The following is a 23,226-nucleotide window of genomic DNA, read 5'->3' as shown; positions in this document are numbered from 1 at the left end:
TTTACCATTTCTGCAGATGAAATGGCCTAACCTTGCCTGCAAGCTGAATTCTCGCTGTATTTGTGAGTTCATAAAACGCCAAGAATCATCTTGTCCCAAGATTGCTGAACCACTGGAGGTGCGGCCCAATCACAAAGCAACAGTGTGTGAGGGGGCGGGATCCGCAGCTGTGAACTACTGAGGCCAGAGGAAACGAACAAACCAAACTTGGTAACCGGAGGACAAGTGATGTACAGACACTGCAATTAATTCTGTTCTTGCAGAATGACCCCCAGTTTCCTTATAGAAAGAAGAACAGCGAGATGCACTTTGTTCATTTTTAGCTGGTAAAAATGCTGGTGATAATATTATCACCTGTTGTTGTGATTGGTCAAAACAAAAGTTTGGTTGGCATGCTCAAGTTGCTGCATCGCCCAATCATCTCTAAGTATTGTTCTGTATGTCCCGCCTTTCCTAAACAGGTCACAGTGGAGCAGTCCCACACTGATACTGTGGAGAACTTCTTTAAGTGGATGCATGTATCAATCTGTCTCTTGCCAGGTTAGCTATGGCCTGCTATCAAATAATCACGGCCGTACACTTGTGTATTGTTCTGTTTGGGACAAGGAAAAAATGGACACCTTTTGTGTAAAATTGACAATGTGCTCTTTGCAATTGCCATTTCAACAGATTAATATTTCCTGGCTGCAGTGAGGATTTGTGGGAATTAAAAGCAGAAAAAGAAAGTACACAGTACGTTAAATCAGTATTTGTAATTAGAAAAAAAACAAATGCCCAGACAAAATTTAGTTACCAGGGGGGTATTCCAGAAAGTGAGTCATGTGAAAACGCAGAGTAAATTAACCCTAAAATGAGGGAAACTTTGAGTTATCCGTTCCAGAAAGAGAGGCAACTTAATCTCTGGGTCAGTTACTGCGGTAACTTACTCTGTGAACATAACCTGCTCGCTGGCAGGTTTACTACAAGAGACCCAGAGTTTCTACCGGTCTCCTCCCAGACAAAATAGGCAGTTAATCATGGATTGGCCGTTCATTCAAAATCCGATTGACATCAAAGCTGTAATAATTCGAAACGCTTTTCGTAGCCAGAGAATCTTCCGACCCAGATTAGGCGTTTTATCATTTCTAGAAGAATATATTTTCGAGCGCTACTGCTTTTCTTTGAACAGTACAATTTATCTTAATAACCTTCTCCAGCCATGGAATGGCTGAAGGTGTAGTGGAACACTCACCTGTTTTGTATGCAGGCACCGCGAGTTCAATTTCCACTAATGTCGGTGTGTCAATTTTTTAAAATTTATTTTATTTTTATATAAACCTTTTTCCGGCCATATATCTCCAACCTCACACACCGCGGACGAGCACTCACACCAGAGCAACCTTTATTCATAGCACTATGTTTTTTTGCAAACAGCGTTTTCTTTATAATATCGGAGATGCAGAGCATTACTTTTTTTCTGTTGGCTGAGCAGAACTCAACGTTTGTTTTAAAATAGTATTTTACTGAATGTTGGTGTAGGCTACTGCGTCAAATTTTAAATGACTTCAAAAGGGTAAAAAACATAAATGCGTTTTTGTCAAGTATTAATCCACAAAGTGTAGAATTAACTGAAAGGACTTTGGAAAATATTTTGTTTGGGGTTTTTATTATTTGAAGTAGCTACTGAATTAATATTTTAGTTTAAATTAATATTGATTTTGTTTAATAGTCCATTTAAAATAATTAAATTAAAATCAAAGTGAGGCGCAATCACAGCCTGCTTCCAAGTCATTTTTTTTCCTGTTGGGTTGCACCTAAATGAAAATCTCATTTCATTCCTGTGTGAATTCATAACTATAGGCTACGCTACAATCTTATGGTTAAATGTTACATCAATTGAATAGTATGTTCAAACTGATGCATTGATTCGGGTAGCAATTTTCTCATGACGTCTCTCTCTCCTTCGCTGCTGTATTAGAAAAATACGTTCGTACTCGCCGTAGGCTTGCATAAGGACCTCCATTATTGTGGTAAAATAAGGTGATCCGTTTTTCCTCAGTTGTCATGGTGACTCGTGGTATCGTGGTTCGATTGATTATGGCTTTTTATAAGAGTTGTGCACGCATGTAACTCCAGGTTAACATACTCGGAGTTGATTGAACTAACTTCTGGAACCGAATACTCAGAGTTTCCCATCTCAGAGTAAGTCAACTCATAGTTCAGGGATAGATGTATGTTGAACCTGCTTTCTGGAATACCCCCCTGAGCTGGAAAATAACGCTGACTGAGTTCAAGATTATTGGTTGTTTACATCTTCATTTCAACTGAACATTTGATTTGGACAATTTTTCAGTCTTAAATGATCATGAAAGAGTTTTAGGGTATACCTTATGGTTGTTTAGTGATTAGCTGGATTTAATAAGTTGAAATACAGTCAAGTCATAGCAACAACACATTTTACTTGGATGTGGTTTGGGACCATGATCCTCTGCCATACCTTGCTGCATTGCTGTACATGTTATATTTTAACAAAGACTTGTCCCCATAGATTGAATACCAAGAAATAAGCTCTGTGCCCATTCTTAAATCGACATCAAACATGCCATATCATGTGTGTGAAATACATGAAAAGAGAAGACAACAGCAGCATGGTGAAGCACCAACAAACTAAGCAAAGTCACGACGCAATTTTGAAGCAGTCTCGCCAAAGTTTTTGGCATGAAGTACGAAGCCGATGGTGGGAAATTTGCGACCAAGCGTAAACACGTTTAACTATCGCTGAGGTCAGCCTAAAAAATCTCTATGTCTTGGGTGTCAACGCTAGCTGAACAAAGAACAATATATTGTACAAACAAAGCATATAAAGATTGATTCATACCGTGTGGATCAAAAGCAAATGGAAAAGGTTCCTATTTATATAACTGTCAGGTTAATTCATCTTATCGATCAAAATCAACCTGGGGTCTTTAACAAAGCTAGCCACTAGTTAGCATACCCACAGCTAAAACTGTATACACAAGCAAAACCCAAGTCAACGCTGTCCTGTTGGCAATATTTTAATGACATACCTGTTCTTTTGCTATCCATCCCGCGACTGTATTGATGTTCGATCATCGCGTGACCATATCGGAGATGCTCATACGAATGGAAGCACAACTTAACTTCTTCCCATGCGACTGTGGACGGTTGTCATTTCCTGGATCCGGATCACTTGGTGCCCATCAAGCCCCGCCCCTTCGTACGTAAAACACACTGCACGCTAAATCTTTGCGAACCGCGTGGATGGATGGATGGATGGATGGATAATTAATTAAATAAATAAATAAATAAATAAATAAATAAATAAATAAATAAATAAATATCACTTGTTACTGACAAGTGATAATACAAATCTGATAATGCAAATCTGTGTCCTCAGTGATATCAACTCAACACAATTTTATCCTCTCTTTTACTTATTGTTAACTTTTGTGAGGATGGATGGATAGATAGATAGATAGATAGATAGATAGATAGATAGATAGATAGATAGATAGATAGATAGATAGATAGATAGATAGATAGATAGATAGATAGATAGATAGATAGATAGATTGACATCACTTGTTACTGACAAGTGATAATGCAAATCTGATAATGCAAATCTGTGAGTCCTCAGTGATATCAACTCAACGCAATTTTATCCTCTCTTTTACTTATTGTTAACTTTTGTGAGGATGGATGGATGGATGGATGGATGGATGGATAGATGGAAGGAAGGATGGAAGCTTAATGTTGATCATAAGAGTGCAACATCCATTCAATCGGTGGCACTGTGGCAAAAAAACAAGGTCCCTGAGAGTGAAGGCTTCGCCCTGCGACTATCGATCACTAGGGACAGAATGGACGAATGTTGCATTCGAGGAAGGTGGGAATATTTCTTTCGGATTTTCCTAGTTCCGACCTATAACGCGTTCGAAGTAAATGTAAAGAACAAAGATGGCTGCTTCCGATAGATTGTTTGTTATTCTCGTTTATAACAACACATTTTGACATTTCGCGTCCCTTCTTCATGATGTCCTGAATTTACATGTGGCACATTGTCGTCCATAGGTGAACTCGGGATCCAATGTTTCCTGAATTCGCACCTCGGACCTCCCAGTTCATAAGGGGCGTTCTAGTGCACTTTTCTTAGTTATAAATTGAAAAAGTCCGAGTTCTAATTTTACGTTAATGCAGCATAGCGAGCGGCCGTGTAATCCCCTCTGGTCGGAAGGTCGCCCCTGTCAATATGGCCGCCGGGTAGGCACGGCGGTTCGTCGCTGGCGTGCGTGTTCACGTGTGCCACCGCCGTTAAAGACCAAAGAAGAAGAAGCGGCACGGAAGAAGAAGAAGAACGACCAATAGAAAGTTGACAGGAGGCTGTTGGTTGCAGTGCAGCAGAATGCGTGGAGAACTTTTATTTTCGTTATTTATCCTTTTTATATTCTACTATGACTCTGGTGACGCACAGAAGAAAAAAGAGGTATTGTTGGTTACTTTTATTTTTCAATCTATGCTCAGTGGGAAATATGTGGGACAGTTTCATGTCATTTTGCACTCTGGCTTTCTTCTTCCTGTATTGAGCAAATAACCATCGGAGAAAAGCTAACGTTGGGTTAAGTTATGACCTATGACCCCCCCCCCCCCCCCACACACACACACACACACACATTATATATTTGCATCATGAACAGATGATCTTTATACAACGCGTCGAACGATGAATACCTCGCAATGCTCACTTATGATTTGTTATGATGAATGAATGTATTGTTTAATGCCGATTGATAGGTATCTTCCGTAGGATCTCATAATACCATGTTTGGTCATGTAGCAGAAGAGAACTGTACACTTCAACGGTAACTAATAGAAGGGTTTGATGTGTTACAAACTTTTGTCCATATACGATGATGTGCCCTGCTCGCATGTTTTATATTACATGTGCACATTGAAATACAAAGCCAATCAGAGTAGACAAATGGGCCTTGGGTTCAATAAATATAACTTTTGTTTTTAAGTTCAATGCGCCACCATCTGCATCTGAGTTCTAAACTTAAAGACCTGTAAATGGTGGCATCTTTCCAACATATGTGACCAGTAAATTTGCAGATTTTTTTTCCTAAATATTTTATTCTTCCTAAAAACTGCTGCTTCACTCTTCTGCCCATTATCAGTCATATTGTGATAATGAGTGGAAATGTGAATATGTATATAGCAAGTCAATTTGTGTTCATTTCATGTGTGCCCTTAAGTGTTAAACAGTATCATGGGGTAAGGGGTATATATTAAGTTTGATATATATTGAAATAATTAACAGATATGTCCCAGTCCCAACTGGGTAGAACTCTGTCACAGTCCATGTCTGAACACTCCACCGATAATGGAAATATTTAAATGCTGTAGCTCAAGTAAAAATCAAAACATAAAACTAAACATACCTCTACTGGCGACACTATTTGCAAGTACTGTGATTGCATAATGCGCAAAATTTAACTAATTTATTGTCCTAAAATCAGGGGTGCGCATTATGCATGGGTACAACAATTTTTGAAGAAAATCTCCCTCGAAATAAAACTTGAAATCACCTTTCATCTTGTTTGTTGTCAATCGCGCATCGCATTCAGCCATCCTGCCCAACACACTTAGTCAGTAAAATTCATAATTGACGACACATCGTTTGATGCGATGGTGCAATCCTTGATGGTGTGTTATTGTCAAATATTGTTTGTTTTTTAATCTCCATCGCAGACCGGATATCATACGGAGGCCGCCATGACAGTATGCGCAGAACGGATGCGCAAGACACGTCAGCTATATAAAGAGCGAGAGTTCAGTTCTCTACCTATTAGTTTCAATTCACAGTTTAATTAGCAGTTTCAATCAGCAAATAACAAAATGCGTATTACAGGTAATATTTTATTTCACAACACTTTGCCTTGTTCCTTTCTTCTCTGCTGTTGTTCCCAAAGATGATCTTTTTTCTGAAATAATTTTACGTTTACGGACTTAAGTAAGAGTCAAAATTTGGGTGTGTATTATACATGGGTACAGGCTTTTTTCCAGCACCGACATGCCATTTTTAGGGTGCGTATTAGGCATGGGGGCGTATTATACATGGAAAATTACGGTACTTGTTTGCTGTCGACAATGTGTTTTAGTTAATGAAGCTTGCATAAGAAGAATCGCTGCGGGACAATACCATATTACAGATTAAAAGAAAGAGAAAGAAGGAAATTAAGAGAAAAAGAGAGAACACTGCTTGGAGGCTGCCATTCACGACAGTGCCATCAGAACAAATGCAATGTGCGTCACTGCAGACAAACGCAGGAAGTGTGGCAGCCATCCTGTCACGAACAGGCAGGGCAACCATGTGCAACATGGACTGTTTATTTAGGGGATGCGAAAAGCTGAAAAGGGGAAAAGGGAGGCTGGAATGCCACCAGAGCAGGTGCACGAGGCAAAGCAAGCTCATGGTCGGGGACGGGCAGAAGGTCGGGCCAACAGAGTCCAGGCTTGGTTCGGGAACAGGCAGAAGGTTGAGCCAAACAGTCCAGGCTTCTTGCTACACAGCGGATCAGGCAAACGGGAATCTGGTGGCAGGCGTACGTGTGTCAAAGCATACGAAACGGCGAGGACTGACCGCCACACAACGTCACTATACACGCCCTGTGTGTCTGGCTTGCTAGGCCAGGAAGTTATTTTATGAAATGAAATAAGATATTGTAAAATGATGTGCACATTTCCAGCGTGTAAAAAGCCATGGTAGTAAAGTCAGCCCCCCCCCCCCCCCCCCCCCCCTCAAATATTTTAATAAATGTTTGACTCCCATCCCTTTACTGGGTCATCTAACAGCGCCCATTGGACAAGGGGGCTTTTCTCTGTCTAGAATTGTTAGGCTGATAAGCTTCTGTCTGTGCTCCATGTAGACTCTCCTTTCTGAGAAAGTGTCCCAGATGATGGAGTGGACCTCCAAACGTTCTGTCATTCGAATGAATGGCGATAAATTTCGCCGCTTTGTCAAGGCTCCTCCCAGAAACTACTCTGTGATCATCATGTTTACAGCATTGCAACCACACAGGCAATGTGGAGTCTGCAGGTATGGAGCAGCAACTTAATATGCACGTCTTGTTTATGTTGTCATTGTTTCAGGCATCTGCCAATAATATAATTCCATATTAGTCCATGAGACCCAAGTCAGGACAAGAGGTATGGATGATGGCTGGAATTCAAACGCGTCTTTCATTTCATTTCAGACAAGCCGATGAAGAATTTCAAGTGCTGGCAAACTCCTGGCGTTATTCCTCTGCCTTTACCAACAAGGTCTTCTTTGCATCGGTCGATTTTGATGAAGGATCGGATGTCTTTCAGATGGTGAGACTAGAGTTTGATAACCTGTGAACTAGGGGTGGGGAAAAATCAACATTGCAATATATCGTTGCACCGTCTGTTGGAATAATCGTTAAACTGATGACAAATATCAATATTTTGTATTTCAACACGCTAACGGACTACGCATAATTCATAATTCTTTGTACGTTTTGCCAAGTTTTGGCATTTTCCTTTTTATGGGTATTTTTTTTCTTTTTGAGTGATATATATAAAATTTCTGACAATATATCATAGATATCGTGTATCGTCATGTTGTATCGTGGGCCACATATCATCGCAATACTGATTGGTGACTTACCTGTATCATCCTACCCCAAATAAATGTGAACTATGCTGCTTATCAGCCTTTACACATGCCAGCAATAACAGCTCAGTAATTTAGTTCTTTGAGGCCGTCTAATGTGTTTAAATTTCTTGGCTTACCTGAGTGTCAACAAATGCTGCTGAAACATCCGGATTTCCCGGCGTGATTCATTAAGTTCAAGGAAATCAGACCTGTGATGAAAAGTTGAAGGAGGTGACCATTAGAAAGTAGAAATTACTGGATCATTTTCGATTTCTTTGTCCGATATGATCACTTTCAATAGGAGCCTGCCTGTACAAGAAGTATTGTATGTATAAATTTGTCTTTTGGTTGCAGCTTAATATGAACTCTGCGCCCACATTTCTCCATTTCCCTGCCAAAGGGAAGACCCGTAAGTCTGATAACTACGAGCTCCAGGTCAAAGGCTTTGCAGCTGAGCAACTGGCGAGGTGGGTGGCGGACCGGACTAATGTGCAGGTATGTGTGATAAGCCTCATTTTAATTCATGTTAACTGTATAAATGATTTAATGGCCAGAAGGGGAAAATAATCACATTAAACTTGGGATTCTCATGGAGGTAAAATTGAAAACGTCCATTATGCTTTGAACCCCGTCATTGCAGTCATTTACAACTATATTGAATAATTCTGACTGGGAGTATGGCAGTAAGCATGGAAACATAATGAGGAAAATGTTTTGATGTGATTTTATTTTTAGGGTATAGACATTTTACGCAGTGGCGGGTGACTCAAATAGATAAATGGTCACAATGATTTTTTTTTAATAAGTCAACGGTCCATTAGCAAAAACAAAACACAGTCGTATGCAAAAGTTTGGGCACCCCTGATAATGTTCACGATTTTTCTTTATAGATCATTGGTTGTTCAGATCAGCAATTTCAGTTAAATATATCATATAGCAGACAAACACAGTGATATTTGAGAAGTGAAATGGAGTTTATAGGATTTACAGAAATTGTGCAATCATTGCTTGAACAAAAGTAGGCAGGTGCATAAAGTTGGGCACCCCAACAGAAAAACCCTCCTTTTGCAGAAATAACAGCCTCTAAACGCTTCCTATAGCTTCCAATGAGAGTCTGGATTCGGGTTGAAGGTATTTCTTTACAAAACATCTCCAGTTATGGGTATTTAAGGTGGCCAGTTGCAAGTTGTACTCCTCTTTACATCTTCTCTGAAGGGTGGCAACATGGGAGCCTCAAAACAAATGACCTGAAAACAAAGATTGTTCAACGTCATAGTTTAGGGGAAGGATACAAAAAGCTAGCTCAGAGATTTCAGTTTGCACTGTGAGGAACACAGTGAGGAAATGGAAGACCACAGGCACAATTCGAGTTAAGGCCCAAAGTGGCAGGCCAAGAAAAATCTCATAAGCAGAGGCGAAGGATGGTGAGAACAGTCAGTCAACCCACAGAGCAGCTCCAAAGACCTACAACATGATCTTCATGCAGATGGTGACACTGTGCATCGTTCAACTATTCAGTGCACTTTGTACAGGAGATGATAATGGGGCAGAAGCCACAAACAAAGTCGCTTGAGGTATGCTAAAGCACATTAGGACAAGCCAGCTTCATTTTGGAATAAGGTGCTGGGGACTGATATAACTATAATTGAGTTATTTGGACATAAGGGGCGGTATGCATGGAGGAAGAAGAACACAGCATTCCATGACAAACACTGTCTACCCACAGTCAAATCTGGTAGTGGTTCCATGCTGTGGGGCTGTGTGGCCAGTGCAGGTACTGGCAATCTTGTTAAAGTTGAAGGTCGCATGGATTCAGTTGATTCTTGCAAATAATGTTCAAGAATCAGTGACAAAGTTGAAGTTCTGCAGGGGATGGATACCTCAACAAGACAACGACCCCAAACACTGCTCAAATTCTACTAAGGCATTCATCCAGAGGAACAATTACAACGTATGGAATCAGTCCCCAGACCTAAGTATTGAAAATCTGTGGTGTGCATTAAAGCGGGCTGTCCATGCTCGGAAACCATCAAACCTGACTAAACTGGAGATATTTTGTCAAGAAGAATGGTCAAAAATACCTTCAACGAGAATCCAGACTCTCATTGGAAGCTATAGAAAGTGTTTAGAGGCTGTTATTTCTGCAAAAGGACGATCCACTAAATATTGATGTCATTTTTCTGTTGGGGTGCCCAACTTTATGCACCTGCCTACTTTTGTTCAAGTAATGATTGCACACTTTCTGTAAATCCTATAAACTTCATTTCACTTCTCAAATATCACTGTGTTTGTCTGCTATATCAAAGTCAAAGTCTGCTTTATTGTCAATTTCTTCACGTCAATACACACAAAGAGATCGAAATTACACTCCCACTGTCCCACGGTGACAAGACATAGTACACAATATACATACAAGTAAACAACACGAAAAGTAAAAACAAGAAGGCACAAACAATGAATAAATAAGAGTGATGAATAAATAATAAATAAACAAATACATAATAAATAAGACGAGCAAAAATGGAGCAAGTGTGCATACGGCAGACAGTCAGAATATAGCGCAAAAGTACAGGACACTACGCAGAAGGGGGGAGAGAGTTCAGGATCCTAACAGCCTGGAGTATGAAGCTGTTGGTGAGTCTGGTGGTGCGGGAGCGCAGGCTCCTGTACCTCTTCCCAGCGGGCAGAAGATCAAACAAAGAGTGGGGTGACTCGCATCACTCACAATCGTAGTCGCCTTGCGGGTGAGATGGGAGGTGTAAATGTCCTTCAGGGAGGGGAGTGAAGCACTAATAATCTTACCAGCCGTGTTCACTATGCGCTGCAGGGCCTTCATGTTGTATTCAGTGCAGCTACCGCCCCAAACAGCGATACAACAGGAGAGGACGCTCTGGTGCCACGGTAGAATGTAGTCATGACGGCCGGAGGAGCACTTGCTCGCTTGAGTTTCCGCAGGAAGTACAGGCGGCGCTGAGCTTTCTTCGCCAGTGATGCGGTGTTGGTGGACCAGGAGAGGTCCTCACTTATGTGCACCCCCAAGAATCTGGTGTTGCTCACTCTCTCCACCACAGCACCGTCGATGGTCAGCGGCAGGTGTTGGGTGTGAACCTTCCGGAAGTCAACAACAATCTCCTTGGTCTTGTTGCCGTTCAGCAGGAGGTTGTTGTCCCTGTACCACGTGGCCAGAAGGTCGACCTCCGACCTGTATTGAGTCTCGTCGCCCCCGGTGATGAGACCCACCAGAGTCGTGTCGTCGGCATATTTCAGCACGCGGTTGCTACTGTAAGTTGCAGTGCAGTCATGCGTCAGTAGGGTGAAGAGCAGCGGACTGAGCACGCAGCCTTGGGGGGCCCCTGTGCTCAGCGTGATGCTGGCGGAGAGTTTGTCGCCAACACGTACCACCTGAGGCCTCTGACAGAGGAAGTCCATTAGCCAGTTGCAGAGGTAGGTACTGAGGCCCAGCTTGTCGAGTTTGCAGATGAGTCGCTGTGGTACAATGGTGTTGAATGCAGAACTGAAGTCCACAAACATCAATCTCACATACGAGTCCCTTCTCTCCAGGTGGGTGAGGTCTGAGTGGAGGGCAGAGCAGATGGCATCCTCAGAGGACCGTTTGGCTCGGTACGCAAACTGGTAGGGGTCTATGGTGGGGGGGAGAATGGATCTGATGTGCTCCATGACAAGCCGCTCAAAGCACTTCATGATGATGGGCGTCAGTGCCACGGGGCGGTGGTCATTGAAACAGGACGGAGCAGGTTTCTTCGGCACAGGTACGATGGTGGTAGCCTTGAAACATGATGGGACGATGGCCTGCTGCAGGGAAATGTTAAAGATGTCCGTGAAGACACCCGTCAGCTCCCCAGCGCAGTCCTTCAGCGCTCGACCTGGGATGTTGTCAGGGCCCGCCGCCTTACGGGTGTTGATAGCGGCAAGCGTCCTCCTCACGCTATCGGCAGAGAGGCACAGGGGCTGCTCGTGTGGAGGGGGAGGGGTCTTCAGCGGGCAAGTGCTGTTCTGAGCGTCAAAGCGAGCAAAGAAGCGGTTCAGATCGTTGAGCAGACGGATGTTGCCCTCACAGCTCTGCGGCGCGGGCCTGTGGTCCGTGATGGTCTGAATGCCCTGCCATAGGCTCCATGCATCCCTGCTGTCCTTGAAGTGGGCGGTAACCTTGCAAGAGAATGCCTTTTTCGCTTCCTTGATGCCCCGGGACAGGTCGGCCCTCGCTGTTCTCAAGCCAGCCTCATCCCCCGCTCTGAAGGCTTTGTCCCTGGCCCTCAGCAGCCTGAGGACAGCCCCTGTCAGCCATGGCTTCCAGTTAACTGAAATTGCTGATCCGAACAACCAATGATTTATAAAGGAAAATTTTGAAAATGATCAGGGGTGCCCAAACTTTTGCATACGACTATCTCTCATGCCAAACAATATAAACCACATAAAATGATATTCCGAACAAATTCCCCGTTTGACTTTTTGAAAAAAAGAAAATACTATCAGATGTGCATTATCAATAGTGTCTGCAGACTCAACCACAGCTTGGGAATTACTGCGCTTTTTTTTTTTTTTTTTGGTAATTCCATACACAGCTGCCTAAACAGATCACCAGCCACCACTTCAATGCTTTAGATTGCTACGGAATCTGAGAGGGCGACATGCTTACTTTTAATTTAATGAAATTATTTGATTATCCTCTTTTTGCCTGCCTCCATCACTTCAGTCATGCATGCTTTGATTTATACGTCTCAGTATGCTTTCTTTTGCTTACCACAAATAGACAGCACTTTTGTTGAACAATCTTACTTGCGTCTTAGAATCCCGCTTGCAACTTGATATGAGGATTACAGTACTTTTCTTGTTCTTGTGAGTGAATTTTGAGAAAGTTTTCTTTCAAAGTTCATTTGCTTCCTCTCATAATGATCTTGTGCTCATCACAGCGAAAATCCGTGTCCACTTTTCAGTCTAATCTTCTTACAATTGCAGAATTGACCCTTTTCGCACTGAACTTGGAACATGCTATTTTCGCTTAAAATTGTTGGTACCACTCTGTTAATTGAAGACAACTAAAAAGTATTGGTACACCTGTGATTGACTGGCAACCGGTCTAGCGTGTAGTCTGCCTTTTGACATAACTCAACTGAGACATGGTCTCCAGCTTTCGGTGAGTATGAGCAGAATAAATGGGATCAAAAATTGCTGGACGGACACACATTTAGATGTTTTGCTTGATAAGAAATTTAGCTGTGGTGCATTGACAAGGTGGCACACGTGTATAGCATCATCATAATTGTGTTTTTTAATACTAGCTTTTGTTTACACGTTGAATTGTCCTAGATCCGAGTCATTCGTCCTCCAAACTATGCTGGGCCTCTCCTTCTTGGTTTTCTCCTCGCTGTTATTGGTGGACTGGCATATCTACGAAGGAACAATTTGGAGTTTCTCTTTAACAACAATGTGTGGGCCTTCTCTGCACTGGTAACTATGAATGGAACTCACTAGACCTCACAGCCAGCATACATTTTTACACTTTCATACTGTAAATGTGTTATAGTTTGCTGAATTCTCTTAACATACAAAATCCCTCTATTGTTTCAGTGCTTTGTCCTGATCATGACCTCTGGCCAGATGTGGAACCACATCAGAGGACCCCCATATGCGCACAAAAACCCCAACACTGGCCAGATTGTAAGATGACTATACAAATTTCTTAGGAATAAGAATCATTGTAAGCTTAAAGAGGAAGTCAACCCCAAAATTTACAGAACTATAATATGTTGGATATGCCCCCACTAGTTTAAATATGGCATTCTGATTAATATTGTGTTTGTGGAATACGAGTTAAGCAGCAAATTCATCCGTTTTTCTCCATCTCAGGGGGCGGCCATTTTGTCACTTGCTGTCGACTGAAAACGACATCACAATTATCAGGTCTTAGGTTACAACCAATCAAACAAAATGGCCACCATTTCGTCACTTGTTGACAACATCACAAAAAAAGCGACATCACAATTACCGTCTTAGGGTACAACCAATCACGGCTCAGCAATTTTCTGAAACTGAGCCGTGATTGTCTGTGCCCTGAGACCTGGCATCTGTGACGTCACTTTCAGTCGACAGGTAAATTTTGCCTGTTTAATTCATATTCCACAAACTAAACATGAATCAGAACACTGTGTTTCGACAAGTTGGGCTGCACAGAATATATTACAGATTTTGGGTTGACGTCCCTTTAACCAATTAAATACCAAACAGTTTAAACGTTGATGATGATGTTTTTTTCCACCCCCCAGAGTTATATACACGGCAGCAGTCAGGCCCAGTTTGTGGCTGAGACTCATATTGTCCTTCTCTTCAGTATCCTTCACCTGTATGCATTCTGTTTTCATGTTTGATGTGATCTGAAGATAGGGTTTTAGGCAAATGAAGTGAAAATAAAACTGCAATGCGAGAAGTGGCCCTCATGTTAGAGGGAATTTAAAAAAAAAAAAAAAAAATACTTTTTTTTATTTTAAATGTATTAAAGGAATGGCTAAAATGCGTTAGTGATAAGTAGTTAGTGTCAGCACACTCCCAAAAGTATAGAAAAATAGATGCAAGCAGACATGTTTTTGTGCATGTTGATTACAGCGATATCGTAGTTTTAACAATTACTTACGATTAATGGGTTATGCTTTTTGTTTCATAATTATAACTCACATAATCTATACAGAAGTAATAACTTGTTAAAACAAAAGAGTACAATTTAAAGCATTAAGTTCATATGTAAGGGGTTTCCGTGTTGCCGTGCTCCGCTTGACAACCTTTGTGGCTGCTTGGGAAGTTCACTGCCCTCCCTTGGATTAAAGTGACTAAACCTTGACCTCCATTCTCCGTCAGATGCTGCGGTTACCATGGGAATAGTGCTGTTGTGTGAGGCCGCTACCTCCGACGTAGACATTGGAAAAAGGAAGAGTATGAGTGCCACTTTCTCTTTACTTGGATTGCATTAACGCACAACACAACAATTCTCTCAAGGCTCACAAAACAGGTTGTGTGTGACCTGTCATTTGCGAATCTGGCAGTTAGTTGCAGTCATAAAGAAAACAAGTTTACCCGGAACAGGAAGAAACCTTGAACAAAACCAGTGACGTCCTCAAACCTGTGGCCTTGTAGCACACCGCTTGTCAGTACAGTGATTCAAACATTCAGGAAGTTACATTCTGGATCCACCCGCCATATGTAAAAAAAAAAAAAAAAAAAAAAATTTAAAAAATGCATTTTCATACATGGAAACACAATGAAGAGGGTTGAGCCTTGAAATGCCCCCGCACACTTAACGACATTTCAACTTGTGAGAGCATACTTTCTAAACACTGTAAATGTACGTCTTTTTTTATTTTTTTTTATTTTTATTTTTTTTACGTGTATTGTTTTACCGAGCTGTGTATTGTCTCACTATAGCAATGCTCTCTCATGCTTCTTTGCACAAGTTTGTGGATCCACTGTGCTGCACATCTGTAATCTCTCACGACTCCCTTAAGGACACGAAGCATTTTGACCTGAAAAAAATAGCCCCCACTCAGAAGCTGCAAAGCACCTGATTGCTCGCATTATGTCGTTTCTAAAACAACAAATCTTATGTTGAATCACTAAAGTGTGGTTTGAAAATCCCTAAATGAAATTGTGTCATTGATTTGTGTTTGTGTGTCAGTTATGTGTGTTGTAGGTATCGCTCTGGTGGTGCTGTTTTTCAGCTGGCTGCTGTCCATTTTCAGAGCAAAGTATCATGGCTATCCATATAGGTAGGCATTGGTTTCATCTTCTCTAAGTGAGAATTAAGAAACTGTCTGGTTGTATTTTCACTATATTAAAGATCTCTTTGCTTCCTTGACAGCTTCCTGATGAGTTAAGACTGAACGACATCCTCTGTCTGACTTTAAGTAGCCAAAGTGCCTCCATTATAAATTTTATTTTCACGGGTGAAATGTCAGTTTTGTTACTGTAAGACGGGTTGAGCCAAAGATGTTTGTATTGTGTGGTGTATGTGTCCACATACACATTCTTACCCAATACTTTACAGACTTCCTTTGTTTTTGTCTTTCTGGCAGAGAGTAGTATACCTACAAGTGAGAACGAGCAGTCATCACACTTTATGATAAATATGTCATCTTGCAATTCTGTAGAATATTTTATTCTATTAGGATAATTTGGTTCAAAATTTTGATTTTGTCGAGTACCCTCTTTTTATATGGAATCGTACTCGAGTATGAAAAGCATACTTTTGGAACAACAGAAATGACTGAGTAAGATGTTTTTTCTTTTTAAATGCTGAATTGTTAATAAATAACCTCTCTGTTCAAAACCAACATTAACAAGTCGTGATAAATATATACTGATAATGAAATAAATGTCTGAATGTAGGTTTCAATGTGTTTTTATTTGGACTTTCTATTACTTTTCACTGTTTCATATCGTGTGTGTTTTTTAATGTAGAGACAGCAAAAAAATGAGGCCCCCACCACACACACACACACACGCGCGCGCGCGCACACACACACACACACACACACAAGGACAAAATTGTTGGTACTCCTGTCAATGAAAAGACCTATAATGATGACTAAACTAACTTGAAATTGGAGAAAATAAAACACTATTTTTTTAGAATTGACTGATAATTACCCAACGAACATCAGGTATTTTATTTTAATGGACCAACAAAATAATCTTGGTAAAATTATTTTCTTAATAAACAGCCTGAACAAAAATAATTATACCCTTAACTTAAATTTTCAATAGCACATCCAAGCAAACGATTCCTGAGACTTCTAGTATGTCTTGAGACGGGCATTTTTCTTCTGTTTATGAGCTCAGTGCTCCAACCTTCTCAGACTAAAAGGTTGCCTTTCTCGACTGTTACAGCTTCTTTCACAAATATTTATTCCAACAGTGTTTAGATCAGGACACTTCAGGATAGACTGATGTTTCAGTCGGTAATTTTATCTTTGAATAAACTGTGCGTGTCATTGTTTTGTTGGGATACCCAGGACCTGCAACAACGATCAAGTTTTCTGACACTGGGCAGGACATTTTTATCCAGATTACCTTGAAAGACTTTCGTTGTCTTTGCACTCAGCAGCGAGCACCCTGTGCCACAGAAAGCAAAACATTCCCAGAAGCGTTTCTGTTTCACAATGGGCCCAAAAAATCTTTATTTTCTTATTGCTTTTATTTCTTGGAAAACACTTGGGTCGTTTTATTCTTAAAGCGTACGAAAAATATTTGGACTGGATTCACGTCCCACCAGAATATATAGGGCAAGTTAGGTCCACATTGACTACAGCAGATGGCGCTAACTCGTCGATTGTCATACACAATCGTTTTCTCCAACTTTACAGCAAAGAAGAAGAACCGCATCAGGAAATCGCACCGCGTCAGCGGAAGTCCTAACACTTATTTGTGAACATTTCAGCTGACCACAATATGGAAAGCCCGGAGTTAACGTTTACTTTAGCTTACACCGTTTTATCTCTGTGCTTCGTATTTACGCCCAATGAGTTTCGTTCGGCCGGGTTGACAATCCAAAATCTATTCTCGTCTTGGTTGGGAAGTGAAGACATGGATTTCGTACAGTACCACGTCAAGAGGAGTAGCACTACACTACTGGTCCATTCCGCACTTCCACTCGGTACTGTTCATAACAGGCTTTGACAAAATTTACATAGAGATTTATCATGGCCTGCATACCAGCCGATACTTAACTACACGTACATAGTGTGGAGTGACAGCATCACCAGCACAAGTGTTTCTGTCCACAATCATGTCATTTTAACAGCTCCCTCCCTGCTACATGACATCGAAACTAAATGGACAAATATATTAAACATTTAATCAAATGACTCAGAAGTGTTGGTTTTTGGTCACTCTTTGAATTTGTAACTATGCCAAATCATTTTGTGGGAAAAAGTACACTTAATATATCATTTCAATTACTGCATTACAATGCCAAGTATCATTGTGATAATTGAAATGATCTATTAAAGTGCACTATTTTACCGAAAATGTTCTAGTTATGTATTGGTTAGTTATGTAATGTGATTGACAGCGCACGCACGTGTGGTTGGGTGTGTTCTACTGTACTTAACAGACTGCTGTTGTCCATGTCTGCAGGTTACTACATGGGGATGTGTATTGCTGCTCCGGAGAAACATCTGAAATCTTTTTACCTGGTATATCATTCTAATATTCAATACTATGTGTCAAATGGGCGGCTCGGTGGCGCACTGGCTAGCACGTCCGCCTCACACTTAGGAGGGTGTGGGTTCGATTCCACCTCCGGCCCTCCCTGTGTGGAGTTTGCATGTTCTCCCCGTGTCCGCGTGGGTTTTCTCCGGGCACTCCGGTTTCCTCCCACATCCCCAAAAACATGCTTGCTAGGCCGATTGAGCGCTCCAAATTGCCCCTAGGTGTGAGTGCGTGTGCGGATGGTTGTTTGTCTCTGTGTGCCCTGCGATTGGCTGGCAACCGGTTCAGGGTGTCCCCCGCCTACTGCCCGATGACAGCTGGGATAGGCTCCAGCAAGCCCGCGACCCCCGTGGGGATACAGCGGTACCGAAAATGGATGGATGGATGGATGTGTCAAATGGCAATTAAGGCTGTCTTGTGGAATTCACTCACCCTGTTTTGAGGATGACCAAAAGCTGTGGCAAAACAGGTTGATCACATTTACTTTAACGAGGATAATAAATATATTTCAATGTAAACATCTTTGAGGACACAGATTTGTGGTGATGTCTATTGTTACCCTCTTGCTTGTTGCAAGCTAAGAGAAAACAGCCATCCCTTCTCTTGCTCAAAAAAAGTGAAATTGGATAAATCAGGGGGTGCACTAGGTCAAGATGCTGCCTAAACCTCCATCCATCTGCATTACTGCTTATCCCAACTAGAGTCACGAATCACAATGAGCTGGAGCCTATCCAAATATCTTACATTTGGGTGAGAGGCTGACTATACCCTGGCATGGTCGACAAGCAAACACAGAGTACACAATCACAGGCCACATTCATACCCAAGGATAGTTTAAAGCAGTGGATCTTTATGAACTTCTTCAGTTTTAATCTGTCCCAAATGTTTGTGAAGAACTACATGCATCTTCTCTGTTGTTTTATGTTCCACAAGATGAATGACCACTGGAGGGCGTTTGTTGTCCTCTCTATGTGCATCCTACTGACCAGCTGTATACTCACCTTCTACTGGTCCCGCCAACGCTGGCGCAACCATCCCATCAGCAGAGCTCTGCAGGCCCATGTGCATCCTCCTTATTCAAACTGGGGCTCAGTTGCCAGCAACATCAATACAGAGTTCAGACGCATAGACAAGTTTGCTACAGGGGCACCTGGAGCCAGAGTTATTATCACTGACAGTTGGGTGTTAAAGGTATGTTTGCATTTCTTTACTCGTGTACTGTAGCATTAACCAAAATGGACTGTGAATGGAGTATAAGACAGGTGAGCTTTTGTTTCCCTTTTTTACTTTCCTTTTAGGAATGATCTGATGCACAATTCCAAAGATGGCATTACAAAGTAGCAGATACCACTGTAATGAAGTCAATACTGGACGGGAATAATTTAGTAGATTTCTCTAAAATTCTAACTGGAGACACACAGACAACTCAGGAAAGGGTTCATTTTCATCCCCAAAATGTGTCAGTGGTTCTACAAAAACAGGACATACATAAGATTGTCTTGAAAAAATAGACATAAATCCAGCATTCCCATTATATGTAATACAATCATAAATTAAATACAGCTGAACCTCAATTTTACGCGGATTCTGGGTGCAGAATTTGGGAGTCGTGTTAACCCCGAAAGCGCGTTATTTAGAAAGTCTTAAATAATAATAAATGTAGTCAAATCAGAGCCCTGCATCAAGTGTATCGGGACATTACAGCATGAGCAGTGATCTGTAGTCGCACAATGGAGTACTGTTCCGACTTCTTCTAATCAATTGCCTTTAGAATTAGTCACGGAAATTAAATCACTAGCGCTAAGGTTTACGCGGTTTACTTTCGTACTGCTTTTATATCGTCCATTTAAAATATTACTTCAAAATCAATTAAGTCGATGGCAGTGTTCGTAAAACGTTTTGTTCCAAATCACAATAAAAAAAAATTAAAAAATTGGGATCCATTACCAAACCACGTTGGACAGAAAGTGCAGAATTATTAGGGAAGTGCATTATTTGGCCGTATGATAATTTTCACGCATATTTTCACGCCGTATGAGGTTCAATGCTTACTTAATACAAGCATATCAACTCATGTGTATTTGTGTTATAAGCGATGGTGGGGCCTCAGCACTGCATAATTATTACGCAGCTTGATTTCCTCAGTCAAAATGGAGCAAAAAAGAGATTTAAGTGACTCGGAAAAGTCAGGCAAAATGGCGCAAAACAGAGATTTAAGTGACTCGGAAAAGTCAAAAATTGTAAAAAGCTTTTAGCTTTTATTCTTTATCATTATCCATCCATTTTCTATACAGCTTGTCCCCACAGGGGTTGCGGGCTTGTTTTTGTTGAGGTTTTTATTATATCTGTTATTATTATTTGGGTTGTTCCAATGGAAACAAAAGAAAATTGTCAATACCAATTTGTAATTGCTACAATTTCATCAACAAAGATAAATAAGCTTGTTCCTGGACAACCCATGGAATAACTTCCATTGAATTTTTCACATTATAAATACCGTAATTTTCGGACTATAAGTCGCACCGGAGTATAAGTCGCACCAGCCATAAAATGCCCCAAAAAGTGAAAAAAAACATATATATGTATATAAGTCGCTCCTGAGTATAAGTCGCCCCCCCACCCAAACTATGAAAAAAAACGCGACTTATAGTCCGAAAATTACGGTAGGTGGATTGGAATAAATGGTTACAAGCTTCTCTTTTATGTTTCAAATCCAGGTGGAAAAACACTGAGCCTAAATGTCAAACACTTGTCCTCTGTTCATCTTTGGTGTCAGAACCAAACGTTTTCAGTCTGCTGCAAAAACAAAGGATTTAACCTCCTATTTTAATACTTTTGGAAAGGAGCTTGGGTAGAGGAGATATTAGTATGGCGTGACTGTTTCAGATGTGCAACATTTGAAGGGGAAAAGCCCAAAGTATACTGCACTGCATTTGATCTATATGTGATGTTGGTATTACTTGTCTTATGAGCAGGTGACCACCTACAACATCTACATGGCTGCACAGAGCGACTGTCATGTGACTGTGACGGAGTCCAGGCAGCACCAGCTGAGTCCTGACTCAGCCTCTCCCATACAGCTGCTCACCCTGAGAGTGCACAGCATCAACCCTGCCATTAGACCATTTGATATCAGGTACAGTAGTCCAAAATAATTAGCGGCTAGACAAAAAATACATGCACTGTATTTTTATAATTTTATGGGTTTTTTTCTACCCAGTTTGAACTCTACAGAGTATGCTGAGCTCAGGGAGAAGCTCCATGCTCCCATTAGGAACTCTTCTAATGTTGTGATTCACCAAACAATGAGTGAGCTTTTCCTGGAAACATTCCGAGCTCATGTGGACCTCAACCAGCCTTACTTGCTCCCCACTGGACAGGTACTTTATGTCACCACTGCGAGTGGAGGTTTTGCTTAACTTGTAAAACATAAGTAAGGTAGGTATTGTCCATCAATTGCTCTGTACTTACAGGAGGTGGAGCCGTGTATTGGCTGTATGCAGGTCCCAGCAACTACCAAGCTGGTCAGACTCTGTCATGTAGAAGGTAAGTGTGGCAGTGAGTGTCTAATGGTGAAAAAAAATTGTCTAATGGTGTCAGTAGCATACTTTGTTTTTTAATGTATTCGTGTTAATGTTGTTGCCCTGTTATCTAGGAGCTGACAGTGAGCCAGAGTGCGACGAGTGTTTCTGCAGACCCATGTGGTGCTTGTCTTGTCTGGGTCGATGGTTTGCCAGTCGACAAGACCAGCAAAGACCTGAGACCTGGTTGTCCAGCCGAGTCCCGTGCCCCACCTGTCGAGCCAAATTCTGTATACTGGATGTTTGTTTGGTACACTGACACACGCACACTCAAGTCCCAGTTACGCTGTCATCTCTATAAGATGAATTGATGCGAGCCTGAAGATACACTTCCTTATGTTCGATCCGTAGAGAGAACATTGATTAAGGAATAATAACTTTTTCAGAGGATTGTGTTTGATCCTAGACGCTTTACTGACTGTATGTACAAACAGAACTAAATGTGTGCACTTTAGTACAGCAGAGGCAGTATCCATACGAATTACTTTGGGGGCCGCCATTGTTCACAACTTTTTATCATCATCTCTTTAATGCTTTCAAACCAATGAAATTGCTGCTCTGTCTCGTCAAATGTCAGTCGACTCAATGTGCAAACCTCAGTGCCTTCTTTTTTTTCTGTAATGTTACACAACACTTGCATCTGAGACAAAGACGAAAAGGAAGTTTGGATAGGACCAACATCCATGCAACTGCACAGTATATCTTTGATAGCATAACCGAGGTTCAAGTACATTTGCAAGATAAAATATGCAAATCCTCTGGAAATACCTGATTTCTGGATTTTGAATTGATAATAAAATGTGATATATGCATCATGCAATAGAGACAGTCTTCTTAAATATCACACAAGCATTTGTGTTTGTATTTTTTAGCGCACAATGGACATACCACATCAACTTTTGAAGGGTGGAAAAAAACTTGTAAACCTCTCAGGTAGTGCCAAGGGGTCAGCCAGCCGATTGTCATTCAATCAATGTGATGAGATAAAAAATGTTAAAGTTGCCCTGACCTATTTAAAAACTGAGTTTTCCGACTGCGTGAGTGGTCTTTGAATGCACCCCGCGTTTACTGCAGAACGCGAGCGAAAAGAAAAGAAACCGAGTGAATGGAAAAATGGAAATTTACAAACACAAAAGTGGCTCAGCCAGGAGGCTTGACCCGGACCGCAACGCCCGGAGGTCGGCTTTCTGGAAAGATTAGCAGCACCGGACTTCCAGCGAGGAGGCCGACTCTTCAGCTGAGTGTGGCCGGCGATAGGAGGCGGAGGTGGTACCCCATACGTGGACTTCAGAGGAAATATAAGTCAAACGAACCATACCAATTTCAATTGACTACACAACAGCGTTTGAACAATGCCGTTTACATAAAGCCTCTCGGTGTTTGCGTATGTTGGTGAATGGTAAAAGGAAATGGGCGTGACAGAGCACTTCAGGTGCAGAAAGGCTGCTCATTTTTCCAACACCAGCCACGGAGAGTCTTAAATAGAGATGTCCATTTAAATTTTGGTGTGTATTGATAGCTGTTTTTGTACATTTTAGGCGATAGTCTTTACAATGATTTCCAATGGGGAAATTGTGATCGCTTCCTTTTGTGACCTCGTCAAGCTGATGTGTCAAATCAAGCAGACCCCGCCTAAAAAGTGGGAGTCAGTAAGTGTCCCGCCCATCCATCCATCCATCCATCCATCCATCCATCCATCCATCCATCTTCTTCCGCTTATTCGGGGTCGGGTCGTGGGGGCAGCAGCTTTAG

The 23,226-nt window shown here is 41.5% G+C and overlaps 3 protein-coding genes across 3 annotated transcripts in view; 2 read left to right on the top strand and 1 right to left on the bottom strand.

Annotated features, from left to right (window-relative positions):
* fbxo38 (F-box protein 38) overlaps positions 1-3,197 on the bottom strand; it is a 40,703-nt gene extending 37,506 nt beyond the window's left edge. The window contains 1 exon segment of the mRNA XM_037261899.1: positions 3,048-3,197. The gene's annotated coding sequence lies outside the window, so the exon portion shown is untranslated.
* A 1,128-nt stretch (positions 3,198-4,325) lies between these two features.
* Positions 4,326-16,057, top strand: magt1 (magnesium transporter 1). The gene is made up of 10 exons (XM_037260972.1): positions 4,326-4,483; positions 6,927-7,096; positions 7,254-7,371; positions 8,030-8,170; positions 13,004-13,144; positions 13,265-13,354; positions 13,960-14,023; positions 14,546-14,620; positions 15,360-15,450; positions 15,543-16,057. The coding sequence occupies exons 1-10, from the start codon at positions 4,403-4,405 to the stop codon at positions 15,556-15,558; spliced, it is 987 nt and encodes a 328-aa protein (XP_037116867.1). The 5' UTR covers positions 4,326-4,402; the 3' UTR covers positions 15,559-16,057.
* A 993-nt stretch (positions 16,058-17,050) lies between these two features.
* tmem129 (transmembrane protein 129, E3 ubiquitin protein ligase) lies at positions 17,051-22,318 on the top strand. Its single transcript, XM_037260971.1, has 7 exons — positions 17,051-17,336; positions 17,819-17,877; positions 18,827-19,084; positions 20,869-21,029; positions 21,114-21,273; positions 21,367-21,439; positions 21,549-22,318. The coding sequence occupies exons 1-7, from the start codon at positions 17,132-17,134 to the stop codon at positions 21,731-21,733; spliced, it is 1,101 nt and encodes a 366-aa protein (XP_037116866.1). The 5' UTR covers positions 17,051-17,131; the 3' UTR covers positions 21,734-22,318.
* The last annotated feature ends 908 nt before the right edge of the window (positions 22,319-23,226 follow it).

This window comes from Syngnathus acus, chromosome 10, assembly GCF_901709675.1.
Source record: "Syngnathus acus chromosome 10, fSynAcu1.2, whole genome shotgun sequence".
Lineage (NCBI taxonomy): Eukaryota > Metazoa > Chordata > Actinopteri > Syngnathiformes > Syngnathidae > Syngnathus > Syngnathus acus.
This window is presented reverse-complemented; position numbering and strand designations above follow the sequence as displayed.